Source organism: Ascaphus truei, chromosome 4 (assembly GCF_040206685.1).
Source record: "Ascaphus truei isolate aAscTru1 chromosome 4, aAscTru1.hap1, whole genome shotgun sequence".
Classification (NCBI taxonomy): domain Eukaryota; kingdom Metazoa; phylum Chordata; class Amphibia; order Anura; family Ascaphidae; genus Ascaphus; species Ascaphus truei.
In genome coordinates this window covers 48,057,166-48,072,071 of record NC_134486.1, presented here as the reverse complement: position 1 = coordinate 48,072,071, position 14,906 = coordinate 48,057,166, and the positions used below count along the sequence as shown (strand labels likewise).

The 14,906-nt window shown below is 43.1% G+C and overlaps 1 protein-coding gene across 2 annotated transcripts in view; it reads left to right on the top strand.

Moving 5' to 3' along the window:
- Window positions 1-14,906, top strand: part of UBR2 (ubiquitin protein ligase E3 component n-recognin 2) — a 95,091-nt gene that overhangs the window by 59,959 nt on the left and 20,226 nt on the right. For both annotated transcript variants that reach the window (XM_075595727.1, XM_075595728.1), the window contains exons 31-36: window positions 3,835-3,928; window positions 6,167-6,328; window positions 8,698-8,798; window positions 8,885-8,945; window positions 11,094-11,242; window positions 11,330-11,385. In XM_075595727.1, coding sequence (XP_075451842.1) covers window positions 3,835-3,928; window positions 6,167-6,328; window positions 8,698-8,798; window positions 8,885-8,945; window positions 11,094-11,242; window positions 11,330-11,385 — 623 coding nt within the window. The remainder of the gene's footprint in view (window positions 1-3,834; window positions 3,929-6,166; window positions 6,329-8,697; window positions 8,799-8,884; window positions 8,946-11,093; window positions 11,243-11,329; window positions 11,386-14,906) is intronic.

Sequence of the window (14,906 nt, the reverse complement as noted above, 5' to 3'; positions counted from 1 at the left end):
CTGCGGCCCAGGATAGCAAAGGTTGTGGGTTCTAAACCTGTTGGGCCACCCGATCCTCACAAGCTGCTTTAGACTTGTCATCTCAATATATATATATAGTTACATAGTAGATGAGGTTGAAACAAGATATACGTCCATTAAGTTCAACCTATGCTAAATGTAGATGACATACTTTATCCTATATCCGTACTTGGTGTATTGATCCAGAGGAAGGCAAACAAAAAAACCCCAGTAAAATATCATCCAATGATATCTCATAGAGGGAAAAATAAATTCCTTCCTGACTCCAAGAATTGGCAATCAGATTACCACTAACAATATAGTTCTTGAGGTAATCCTTTTAGGTGTGGCATGTGAGTAATTTAAATATACTTTCCATATATCATTAGCATATCTCCCAGGTACCTCACGTGTGGTTCTTTGTGAGCAGAATTGTCTCTCCCTGTGTTTGGACGGAGGTGTGTGTGGGTGGGTGTGTGTGGGTGTGTGTGGGTGTGTGTGTTGACAAATCACCCAAAAAACTACTCGCCGAACAAAAAAAAAAAAATCTACTCGCCACCTAGTCCCGCCCCCAGGTCCGCTTTAAAAAAATGAATAACATTCGTTTTTGACATTTTATTTATTGTATTACGTTATACTGCAATTAGTCCTTGTTACGTGTGTGTGTGTGTGTGTGTGTGTGTGTGTGTGTGTGTGTGTGTGTGTGTGTGTGTGTGTGTGTGTGTGTGTGTGTGTGTGTGTGTGTGTGTGTGTGTGTGTGTGTGTGGGGGGGTGGGGGGTGGGTGGGGGTGGGGGTGGGGGGGTGGGGGTGTCAGATTTAGAAAAAAAAGCCAGGTGTGAATGACTAGTTTACTGCACCCTTTAACCAGTGTCTGGATGCCCCCGCTTAACAATAACTAAAGCAGCAATCCCGCCTGGGATCTTACCTGATCCGCAGTCCCTCAAGGTCCAGGTACCCTCATTCCCGCAATGTTATAAGTTGGAGGGGAGATGTTCGCTACCTGTCTTCTGGGTTAGGGGGGATTCCGATGTTGCCCATGTGAAGCTTGAGTCAGATCTGGAAGCAGTATAGGCTATTTCGGTGTAGGTCTGTTAAGATATATAGGGTAAATAAGATATCCAGAGCGCGAGAGGCGGGGAGCGCGAGAGGCGGGGAGCGCGAGAGGCGGGGAGCGCGAGAGGCGGGGAGCGCGAGAGGCGGGGAGCGCGAGAGGCGGGGAGCGCGAGAGGCGGGGAGCGCGAGAGGCGGAGCGCGAGAGGCAGACAGACACTAGTGGGGGGTGTGTGAAAAAAAACTAACAATAGCGCTCTAAACACACCCTAAATGTGACAATATACAATTCAACCACATATGTGTAAATAATAAAGCAGTGTGATAATAACAATCAAGTGATCTAAAGAAAAAATTAAGAAACTTAGAAACAAACTGCAACCCTTGATAAAGACTGTTCCACTCGTCTTGCACCAGGTGATCCTCCAACAAATCAGGGGAGCTCGTCTCGTAGTTATGAAATAAAGAAACACTACATAGTGTAATACTGTTGTGAATATTTTTGTGCAAACAAAGCTCAATAATGACTACTCACAATAAAGCAGTCAAATTCAGGCAGTCATCCAACTTAAGGGGTGGATGTTCCCTGTGTATACAGCAGCCACCAGCCCCCAACACTTCATATGATCGAGGTAGGCAGTATGATATTATAGGTAGTGGGTGCTCATCTGGTCGCGATCCTTTTGAGTTCCTCACTATCCTCTGCTCCACCGCAATACTCTCACGTCCACGCCAGGCACTCCCTTTGCGTCACTTCTGGTTGTTAAGCGAACTTCAGGATCTGATGACAGGGGTGGACCTCAGTTGTTCTTCCTCTTCAGTATGGGCTGAAACACTGTACATGTTTCGCCGTTGTTACGGCTTCATCAGGAGTCAGGTCCACCCCTGTCATCAGATCCTGAAGTTCGCTTAACAACCGGAAGTGACACAAAGGGAGTGCATGGCGTGGACGTGAGAGTATTGCGGTGGAGCAGAGGTTAGTGAGGAACTCAAAAGGATCGCGACCAGATGAGCACCCACTACCTATAATATCATACTGCCTACCTCGATCATATGAAGTGTTGGGGGCTGGTGGCTGCTGTATACACAGGGAACATCCACCCCTTAAGTTGGATGACTGCCTGAATTTGACTGCTTTATTGTGAGTAGTCATTTTTGAGCTTTGTTTGCACAAATTTATTCACAACAGTATTACACTATGTAGTGTTTCTTTATTTCATAACTAGTGGGGGGGGGGTGATTGGGGGGGTACTTCTGGTGTCATTCACACACACACTCACTTTCTCTCCCATGCACAGACACACTTTCTCTCTCATATACTGTACACACACCTCTCCCATATACACACACACACTCTCATATACACACGCATGAGGGGCGTAAAGTGCAGGGGAACTGCAGCGGAGGAGTGGAGGGGAAGGTGGTGCTGCAGGGAGGCTCTGTGCAGCCGTGGGGGGAGGGGGGGAGGGGTGATCGGTACCTGGGCACCCTGGGGTGGTGGTTTGTGGGCAGCCAGGGAGGGGGGTCTCAGAAGGCTGTTAGGGACTATGGCTCCTGGGTGGAGCGGTGAGAGAGGGGATCCCTGCAGCCGAGGTCTCTAACCTCTCTCTCACTGGCTGGCTTCTCTCTCCCTGCAGCTGAGGGGGGGGACCTCCCGCCCCGGGCAGCGATCGAGGTGAGGGAAGGGGGCAGGAGGAGGGGAGGGGGAGGGGAGTGCCAACGCGCCTGAGGGAGGGCGTACAGGTGGCAGCGGGAAGGAGCAGAGGGGCCGCGGGGTTGAGTACGCTAGCCATGTGGGGACCAGGGGGATCGCGCACTGGAGGCAGCGGGATGGCGGCACAGAGAGTACTTACTCTCCAACAGATCTCCGGGCAAAAAGAATGGCCGCTCGTTAGGGGCGGGCTCATATAGAGCCTGGCCGCGCGCCCACAAAGCCCGGGAGCGCGCACCAATCAGCAGTCAGGTAGGGGGAGTTTTTTTTTTTTTTTTTTTCAGCGCAAGCAGGGGAAAAAAAAAAAAAAGAACACGTGTGCTGCTTGGGCCAATAGGAGCTCGCCACGATGTTAAATCCACTCGCCCGGGGCGTGCAGTTGTATAGGTTTGTCGAAGTGTGTGTGTGTGTGTGTGTGTGTGTGTGTGTGTGTGTGTGTGTGTATACACATATGTATGTATATGTATATACACTGGTAAAATTGGACACACGGAAAGACACACACGTAATCTGCCCGGCGCATTTCTAAGAAGCCAAAATCCATTGGGCAGATTTTTAGTGATCAGGAAAAAAAACCCGGATCTGCCTTTTTGAGACTGACCGCCAAAATCCGCTTGTTGAGAGGAACTGGCCGATCCGTGGCGGATTTGAATCCCGGCCAAAAAGTTCACCCATCTCTACTATTAAACATAACACCTGCCATTTATTCACTTTCATTCTATGTAGGACTGTAGTGCTCAACGGGCCAGCAAAGCATTGTTATTCCTTTCATTGTCTTAATAGGAGATTAATACATATTGCCACATAAAAGCCAAATAGGGAATACTGTACACGTATATTCGTATACGATAACTGTAGCGCGTGTTATATTCCTTGCCTTTTTTGGAGCAATGGAAATTTGCTTTGAATACAAACCTAGTCATTGTAGTTAGTTTGGTAATCATGGAGTGTTGATATACACACACACACACACACACACACACCATTCTTGTTGCAGCTGATAAGGAAGTTCTGTAATCCCCATTTGGTTGGTTCACACTACAGCAATCATTTGTTGAACTCTTTCATACAGAAAACTACGATCCGCTGTTCATGCATCCAGATTTGGCATGTGGGACTCACACAGGAAGCTGTGGACATATCATGCATGCTCATTGCTGGCAAAGGTAATTATCAACAACTCCTTTAGCGAAGAATGCTAGAACAAGAGCTCATGCTCTGAAGCTGGAGTGTGGTGAAATCTCAGGAAGTACTTCATTAAAAAGGCCAGTGAATGTATTCAGTTGGGTGCCCTGATTTGGTGGGAGCTAATGCAGATCAGGAATTCAAAACTGATTAGAATAGGCACAAGGATAACTGAAATATATAAACTGCCAGGGCTTTGAGGGGGTTTAGGACTTCATGGCAGCGAAGGAAAATGGACAGGCTACACAGGCAATAGTGGTCCTTATTGTCGGTAACCTGGTTTCCTGTATACTGTAACAGAGGCGTTAGGTTGGCCCCTTTACCGTAATAGGTTCTTCATCATAAATTAGCACTTTAAGGCAGTGTTTCTCCACCATGGTGCTGTGGCCCATGGGGGGGAAACTGCTGGCTGCTCAGTGGCACATGCCGTGTTGCTTGGAGACGTAGAGGCTGTGATCCGCCTCTCCCCTCAATCAGCCTGGCACCGAGGAGAGAGAAGCCTCTTCATCTCCAGATGGCGCCGTACCCATCCGCTGAGTAGCTGACCTGTTTCAGGCATGTGGGAAGGTCAGAGGGAAGTAGTGAGGGCTTTGTGTACGGGAGTGTGTGAAGGCTTTGTGCGTGGGGTGTGCGGAATGGCTATGTCCTTTTTGTGGGGTGGGGAAAGCTATGTGGTTTGAGTAAAAGAAGGGGTGTGAATATGGTGTTTATGCTTCAGAAACAGGGATTGTGCGTGGTGTGAGAAGGGGGGATACATGTGAAGGGAGTATAATGTGTGAGAATGAATGTGCAGTGTACGAAGAGGGTGGGTGAGTGCTTCTGAAAAGGTGTGCGCGTGTAGGGATGAGTCAATTCTGAAGAGTAGGTGTGCCCTGCGATTTTAAGCAGGAGTGCCCCTTCTCAAAACCGGTTGAGAACCCCCGGACTAAGCTGACAAGCAGAGGTGGCCCTAGATTTTTTCTGTTGAGTAACATGACCCCCCTTGACATAAGTATGGAATAATTATGAGGTTAAAAGCAAACTGAGTCAAAATTGAAAAAAACAATTAAAATAAAAGCAGGCAAAGAGGGTCAAACGTTGGCAGAAGATCCTCTTTGACTAGTGAATGCAACAAAGCAACCATAAAAAAAAGACTTATTTATGATGAAGATGAAACTATGACAGTGATCGCTTTAATAGTTAAAAACTAGGTGACTGACGGCTTCAAAAAAGATAAATTGGACAAATACCCAAAAGTTTACTGCCACCACTGGAGGGAACAGATCGCGCACACGTGCAATAACACACTACTGGGGCAGAGCTATCATTCACCACTCTGCTCTCCGAAGTGGTGCCCCACAATGCTTTGCACAGTGCTTCACAAGCCATTGGATGGCGTCACTTCAGAGAGCAGAGTGGTGGTCTGTTCTCTCCTGCGGTGGCCAGGATAGGCGTAAGCTCGGCCTCTGGTGGGCTTGTACATTGTTACCGTAGCCCTCTAGAAGAAAACTGCGTCCATAGCGTTTTGTAAACCAGGTACTGCAAGCTAAAATATAGGGCCATATTTACTAAGCAGTGGTACTCCGTAAGACACATTCCTGCACGATTTGATATGTGATGACATGTATTTGTCATCATAACTCTGTGCCCAGGACATACGTGAAAACGAGAGGTAACACTCAATGTATTACTTCCTGGTAAAACATTTTATAAATAAATAAAATATGACTCATTGAGTAACAGGACTGTCATATGGAGTAGCACTGCTTTGTAAATATGGTCTTAAGTCTGCTAAAATGCGTTATGGTTGGTATTGTACCAGCGTCCCGCTACTGCACAGCACTAGAACCCATGAAATACTTTGTGCACAGCTGTAATTTGTAGTTTTAAAAAGCACTCCCCATGAGATATAAAGTTCCGGAGGCTTTGTCGGACACCCATGTACTGCATGTACTAAGGAGTCAGAATTCAGGTCATGTTAATCCCTGCAGTAAAGCGGTTCACCTGTTCGCTTAGCTAGAAGGGATGTCTACCTATTCAATAACTTGGCATCAAAATAGCAAGGCATTTACATATGGACGTGTATACATATGGATAAGCTTTATTTTTGTCTAATTTTATTTTACCATGTTAAAACACCAATGCATATGGCCTAAATAAGCAGTGTATGAAATATGCAGTTATGTAACAGTATGGTATTTTGGGTACAATACACGTAAGGTAATGTGTGCCTCTAATAGGTACTTCGATGCTGTACAAGCAAAGGAACAGCGACGGCAGCAACGTTTGCGGGTTCACACAAGCTATGACGTGGAAAATGGTGAATTCCTCTGTCCCCTCTGTGAGTGTTTAAGCAACACCGTTATCCCCATGCTCCCACCGCCAAGAAGTTTATACCACAGGTTAGCTGATTTTATGGACCTCTATATATCATTTTTAAGCTGCAAGCAAAAATGCCATAATTTCTGTGTACTGTAAAGCCTCGTCCAGGGTTGCTGCTTGCTGGCGGAGACGCGCTGAGGCGCGCTTCCGCTTGGCACTGAGCCCCTACAGTCGCAATTAGAGCGGCTTTAGTAGGGGCTCGCCTACGCTTCCGCAAGCGCGCGGAAGCATAGGTCTTGGCAGATTTTTACATTTCAGCGCTCGCCAGAGCGCAGGGCCGGTCACGTGAGCGGTTCGCCCAATGTGGGCGAACCAGCTCCATGACGTCACTGGCCCGCCCCCTGACGGCGCGCTGTCTAAGGCCAGGGAAAGCATCCACTTTCCCTGTGCCTCAGCACGCCAGCGGGGAGCTTGGCCGAGGCCTAAGTAGGTGTTCATATTCAGTTATCACCCTCCTGGCAAAATATGCTGCACTACACTGCAAACCCGATTACAGATGCACACTTCCACTTTTCTAAAACTGGTTTGAGAGTAAAGACCCCAGTCTCTCTTTTGGGGGCCACAACAATGTGGCACCAGTGTTAGTAAATTAGTATTACTAATATTAAATGCCGTCTAACACGATCCAACAGAGAGGTATATTGTAACCCCTACTTCTTTTCTTAATTATTGTGGATTAAACACCAGCGGGGCTGGTACCACACACACACATTAAAGTAGTCAAGCAGGCCCTGGTAATACACTGCGGAAGGTGAGCCCATCCTGGCTGGCTGTCTTTATTACATTTTCTGAAAGGCCTTTGCCTTCCAACAACTGCCGCTCAATTGCCAGATCGCTTGTGCCAATTTCTTCGGATCGGGGTGCTTTACTGATCCTTGCTCTAGCAGCTTGTATATTTGTGGCAACCTCAAATCAATTATTTACGTTGTAACTAAGTATCAAAATAGTTCACATATTACTTATGGTTTATTCTCGTGGTAACTAAAAATCAGGAGCATTTTTATTGTTAAGAATTTGCTTGAAGAATTAGACTATTTTCCATTAGACTGAACTGTCTGTATGACATTTTCCATTAAAAAAAAAAGTAAAGCCAAAACAGTTTGATTTCCCATGAATAATTCATTTTTACGTTAATTAAGTAATAATCCCCGAAGAACGGGGCATTACTGGCCAATAATGCCCTGGCTGGAGGAGTTGAAGGCCCGAGGCAAAGCCGAGGGACTTTAACCCAGCCAGGGCATTATTGGCCAGTAATGCCCTGTTCTGAGGGGATTATTACTATTATAGGCTAAATGTAGGCTTTTTTCAGAAATAGACACTTTTGTATAGTTAAATAGATTTTTTTATTAAAATAAAATGGTAAATACATGAATCCACCTCTATATACTCTTACACTGCAGATATCTATATCCACATACTGCCGCCCCCTCTGTGTACACACAAACCTCCTCACACACAGCCACACACACACTGGAGCTCTACACACAACACAACACAGCACCTCTACACACTCAAACTGCTGCTACACACAAATACAACACAACAGCACAGCACACACACAGCTGCTGCTACACTCATAAACGCTGCTGCTGCTGCTGACACTGACACACACAGAGAAGCTACAGCCAGAAACAAACTGCAGACAGACACTCACTTGCTTTGCAGACTCACTCTCTCCCCCACCAATTCAACTGAATCTTCTCAGTTCACAGAGCAAGGGGGAGGAGTCAACCCGTGGCTGATACTTTGAACCAATCCCCGGCCCTGTCTCAGAGCTGTTCCTACTTTTAGACCAATCCCTTGCCCTGTCTCGGCTCTTCTGAAAGCTGATTAGCTGAAAATAATCACATTGAAATCAACACTTTGCATGCAGCTAAATTTCCGGGCATTACTGATTGGATAATGCCTGGAATTTTAACCAATCAGAGGGCAGGAATTTCAATAATGCCCGGAATTTGACTGCTTTAGTCTATAATAATTCATTAACACACTTTCGAAGGATGGTATGACATAAGTATTTCATTTTCAAAATGATATTTTACAGCAAATCTGGCAGAAATGGCCTAAAACAGTTCCACAGCCTTTTGCATTAAATTATATTTGGAGTACCGTACATTTAACGAATCTGTGTCCGAAGGGAGCCGTGCAAACTTGCCTTGAGAAATATCACGTGGCCAGCAACTGCTTTGCTGCAATTCTCCAAAAAAAAATAAAAAAAAAAATCCTTTGCCATTGAAGTATGTATTTTGCGGTCCTTTCCTGTAGTAACGGCTTAGTAAAAACCCTGTGAATTGTAAGAGTTTGCCAGTTCCTTGAATATATTAATGTATTTTGTCATTTACTTGCTAGCGGTTATATTCAGTTCTCTTTGTAATGTTTCCTTTCGCAGATTAGATTTTTCTGACCAGCCTGACTTGGGCGAATGGGTCTGTATTACTGCTCATCAAATCAAAGCATTGCACGTACTGAATGCAGAAAAAAGTGCTACAGGTGAGGCCAAAGGACTGACTTCATTTATTCGTTAGTCGGAGCTGCAGGCGATTGACTTACTAATTCATATTTTGTTTAATCTTCAGATTCTGATACGTCCATACAAGTGGATGTTCCTGAAGGATTTCGGCCTGATTTCCAACCAAAGTACGTATTTAAGAACCTTCATTTTAATCCGACTTAAGACACAGCCACTTATAGAGTAGACATGGAAAATGCATCCATGCACTTATAAATATTTACAGTACTACTGATACAATTTAAGGGCTATCGTGATGGACCAGATTCTGTAATGGGTCACACTACCTACCTACAGCTATATCCTATGACAGGGGTGTGCAAACTTTTTCCCCTGCGCCCCCTTTCTTACCTTGTGTCCAGTGTTCTGGCGGCACGACGTCATGTTGCCATGGCAACTTAGAGACGTTGCGCGCGATCCCCGGCATTTTATGTAAATGTTTGGGGAAGAGCGCGGGGCCTTTGTAATTGCCATGTCCCCCCCGCCCCCAGTTTGCGAACCCCGGTCCTATGAAGTACACTGTAATGCCCCTTGGACTTAAAATGGACTTTGTGTTAGATGTTGGAGGCGCTTTTATAGTGTCTTCAGTCTGGAGCACGTATTCCTGTACTGTCCCGTTATCAACGGTGTTGCGCATACATAGCTCCGCCCATCAGCACGAGTAGGACTGATAAAAAAAAAACTTCTGTAGGTGATCCATTACAGGCTCCTCCTCTACCTGCGGATATTCTTTGTTTATTTTATGGTTACTTACCAGGACTACCTTTGGTAGTTCAGCCGTCGGGGGAGTTCTCTCAGCGTCTCTCTCTCTTCTCTGCCGATGCTCTGATGTTACGCCACGTGGCAGCTAATCGGAGGTCTGATATGGACCACAGAGGCACATCAGAACACGGTGGGAGAGATCACCACATGCCCATACGCATGCTGTTCATGCCAGAATTATAAGTGCACTAGAACGCAAGTGGCAGCCGGGAACCAGAAGTGCCGACACACAGCCATAAGAAAGCAGGTAGGCTTGTACTCGGCTGAACGTGGGCGAGAGAAGCAGTGCTGATGCTTATATATGTTGTTCTAACAGTACCTCTGGAGGATTGCCAAAGGAAGGCACATCGAAATTTGCAGAAGCGCTGCATCACAAGAAAAAGAATATTAAGAAGGTAAAGACTTGTGCAGCCTGGGACAAGAAGGAAGGCATTAGAAGGAAAAAAAGCTGTGTGAAGACTGCTTAAAGTTGGCGGCAGTCCAAGCCCCGGACCGTAGGGAGACCTTCCTCCAATGGATGATGGACACTGTCTCGTAGACAGAGATGGGCATATTGCAAGCAACTAAGAAACATCAAAAAAGATCAAGGTCGCAAACCAGCCTTGACAAGAGACTTTCCATCTGAAGATTCGGAGGTACAGATATTGTCAGAAGGGGAGTGTTGGCACTTCTCGGATCAGGAGGAAACCCAGGGAAAGATTAGTTATTTGATGCATTAAAGTGAGCATTAGAAGATTTACGAGTAAACAAAGTTATTATATAGGTTTTTGAGAATGAAAGAAGGGGAATGTATTCATGTCCAGAAGGGTCCATGTATTCCTGCAGATAACACAATACAAGATGGAATCTCTTGAGTTTTACAGGTTGTACAAAGAGGCGACTGGTTAAACTCTATAGACCTCAAGGATGCATACTTACATGTCCCGATGGCAAAGAGGCATCAAAGATTTTTAAGGTTCGCAGTAGTCAATGACCATTTCCAGTATACAGCTTTACCATTTGGACTAGCTACTTACCCCAAGACATTGTACGTTGTTGGCCGAAACAAGAAAGCAAAGCATTCAAGTCTACCCATATCCAGACGATCTACTGATAAGAGCTCCAGACAAGAACCTGCAACAGGATCATAGCTCACAGAAGTCTTGCATGAGAAACCTCAACCAGGAGAAAACGCAACTAACTCCGGTCCAATCATTAAGATTTTTATGGATGCCATTTCAAACGGAAGAGGGTCTCGTTTTACTGCCTCAGGACAAGGTTCAAGATATGCAAGAGAGAGTCAAGAAATTTTGACAAGCATATATTTTTATTTTTATTTCCTCTAATTAAAATATTTAGCATACTTAATCATTTCTGATTATAAAACTGAAATTTAATTTACATATACACCCAAATACTTTAATATTTAAATCTTTTCAGCCATAGAGATCCTTATGGGGTGATTAGATGGGTAATACTGGCTAAACATGCTCACCTTTACAGACTACTCACCATGTCTCATTCATTTCACCCAGGAATCCATACTCAGAGAGCATCAGGGCGATGTTGACGACATTTGGAACAGCAACATACAAGGTCGGACTTAATGTCCATCCCAATGAACAAGATCCACGAGTTCCAATCATGTGCTGGGGCAGCTGTGCGTACACTATACAGACCATCGGTAAGCATGTCTCTTCATGCTTTGTATTTTCTGAGTGTTATGACTTTAAATGACTTTACCAATACCTGTGCTTTTACTGTTCTGCAGAGCGCATTTTGGCAGATGAAGAGAGACCTTTATTTGGAAATTTGCCATGCCGACAGGTAAGGAGCTCCCAGGAAGCCTGGCATAAGAGGTGATGGATTGTTTTTCCTAAGGGATATGACATTTAAATCATATGTATTATCTACTTCTAGTACCTTAACGTTACTAGATCTTAGGAAATACTCTTGATTGTTTTACCAGGAATTTGTAGCCGTCTGCAAGAGAAACCATAACAGTAGTTCGTGTGTTGGATAAAAATATTGGCCTCCACCCCCACTTCGTGATATTTGAAACACTGCATATTGATCTTTTTTTTGTATATCTATACCCTCTATCACATGCCCCAAAGCTGCCCCTCCTGAAATAAATGCCTTACCCCTCCCCTGCTTGAAATGTTGGTTTGGTGACCTCCCCCAGGTGGAGAAAGACCTTGCCCACAGTAGTAGTTTTTTTCTACCGCAGCATTCATAAATATATAAATCAATGCTTTTTCCTTCGGATAAATAAAATAAGCCTGTAAGGATTAACATGCCATGTAGGCTTGTTGAGAAAAGGATGACACAGGTTTCATGACTATTACAGTAAAGACTCGTATTGGATTACAATGGAGACCGATACAAGCAGCTCTCAGGACGTTGTATGTTATGTCCAGAGTTTTATATTGCACAAACAAAAGCTCAGTAGCTCGGTCGCCCCTAGTTGAACTCACCAGAGGTCGGTAAAATGAAAAGCAATTTATTATACTACATAAACTGATACAAAGTAGCACAAACAAAATAGAAACCTCCTCCAACGCGTTTCACGTCGTAACTGGCGCTTTCTCAAGGAGTATGTTAGTGGGGGAGGGAGGGAACAATTTAAATCTCTCCCCCGTGGTGAATAACAAAACAAACTTCTGAAAACAATTAATTAATTGAAAAGGAAAGAAGTGTGTTGGACATAATGGTTCATCATATTCTTCTCCCTCTAAGAAATCCTTCTTAATATTAGAGGTACACGGAATGAAGTATATATAGAGAACTTTTATATGTGTGATTTAATGTGTTCAATAGCCACACATCTAAAATTGGATAGGCTACCCTGTTGGCACTGACTAAAGTGCTTGGACACCGGATGCATAAGGTCTTTTTAATAAGTCTCATGTGTTCCAATATTCTCAATTTGAAAGCCCTGGTTGTTAATCCTATGTATCTTTTATTACATCCACAGATGAGCATATATATAACATACTCTGTATTGCATGTAATAAAGGACAATATGTTATTTTTCTTCATCTCGTCATTATTTGAATTTTTTTTTTTTTTTGTACATATTTGCAAACTTTACATTTCCCACATGGGAAGCAGCCACGTAGAACAGGAAATAAATCTCTCGTTTAGATTATTAGTGAGTTTGGGTACACTTGGTGAAACAATATTTCCCAGTGTTTGTGATTTTTTTTTTTTTTTTTTTAACAAATTTGGGATCAATTGCAACCATCTCTTAACAAAGGATACGTAGAAAGTATAGTCCAATAATTTAACAATGGATTTAATATTGGTCACTTGGCTGCTATACTGCATAATAAAGTATGGAGAATCACGATTCGTCTTTGCGGTGTTAGTCATTACCTTTTGTGTAGAACAACATTTCTACGATAGCTGGAAGGGTCTGGATTGATCAAGTCCTCTCTTAATTTAACTCGAGCATTGGAATATGCTTCCTGGAGTATTTTGGGATTATATCCTCTAGATAGGAATCTTTGATAAAGTTCTGCAGAGCCTGATTCGAAATGCTCCATAGTGGAACAGTTTCGGCGCAAGTGAAGAAACTGTCCATATGGAACACCCCGCAACAGGCTATAATTGTGACAGCTTTTAGCATGTAATAATGTATTACGTGAGTGAGGTTTCCTGTAAATATCAGTGGAAACTTGCATATCTACATCAACATATAAATAAAGATCTAGAAAGTATATGATGGTGATGGTGTGCGAAAGTGAGATTATAAGGATTGGTGTTAAGATAGTCACTAATACGGATATACCTACACAAGTTTCTTCCAACCTGGGAGCTAATTTACATTTTGCATTTAATTGTTTCAATTTATCCGTTTTTGATGGAGAGAATAATCTGTTCTGTGAAGATTCTCAGGAATTAAAAACATACTTTTTTCGGTTAGAAAATTTATTGCACAAGATTTAAGGATTTGGTGGGATATAACAGCTTTGGAAGATTATCAGAAAAACAAGAGAATCCCACGAGGATTACGAATGACCAAAGACCTACCTTTGGATTTGAGGATAAGGGATTTGAGAAACAGTGGAGCCTTATCTTGGACCAGTGTTCATTTAAACTAATCAAACTGGTTATACAACACAAAATTAAGGAAAAAGTAACAGCTTAAAAAAAACAATTCATTGAGTTACGAACTAAGTTACTTACAGGCGTTCACCCAATTGAGAAATGTAAAGATATGGATAGTCTTTTGGCTCAACGTACTGTATTAATAAGTTGGAAAGGAATATCATGCTAACGAAATAAATATGAATGGGACAGAATAGACTATCAAAAAAAAATCAAATATATATCTGGCAAAAACCTCAATCAGCCAGACCATCCTTTCATAACCGTTCTTAAAACTAAAATAATAATAAAAAATCTCCTAAACCTAAATCAATTCTAAGAAAATCCCCTAAATTGGGCTCTCATTCAGGGAGAAACGCAGAATCTGATCTATCTGATGTTGAACCAACTCCTCTTAGTGTATCCATTTCAGAGAATGACTCGGGTGCCTCCTCGGCTGAAGATGCACGCCTCCCTGGAAGATCACTACCCATGAATACTACAGCATCAAGTCGCCTACAATCAAAAACGACGCAGAAAGGGAAGAAGATCCAGGAATAAATTGGTGGGTAGCACCAGCAAGGAAAAGGAGGTATTAAACATTGAAGATACAAATGTTATCAATAATTCCAAATGTACATTAACTCGGGCAGAACTTAAACTCCTAAACTTTGGACTTACTTTTGCTCCTGGCAAAAATTTCGACTTATTTGAAACTATAGTTGATCTATACAAATTTTCCAGGAAACTAACACTAAAAAGGTTTTTCAAACAAAAGGAACTGAATACTAGTGTTTTTTCATCTGAGAATTACAATACCATGATCCAGGACGAAATAGAAAATACACCTACAACTATACTAAGGGATCTAAAGACAACTCCCATATTTGATATCACTAACCAGTTTAGTTTTAAGGATCAATGTCACATACATGACATGGTTGAATTATTGAATGATCAAACAGATTTGAGTGACCCAATATCATCGTTTTTGGGTAGAAAGGACTCTGGCTTGAAGAATAAATCAAAATTCTGTCCCACCTATTTGAAAGGACTTGCCATTGAAGAGTGGTGCTCAAAAAATCACATGTGGCTCTATAAAGAACTTGTTGGTGAAAAGGAATATCATGCTAACGAAATAAATATGAATGGGACAGAATGGACTATCAAAAAAAAATCAAATATATATCTGGCAAAAACCTCAATCAGCCAGACCATCCTTTCATAACCGTTCTTAAAACTAAAATAATAATAAA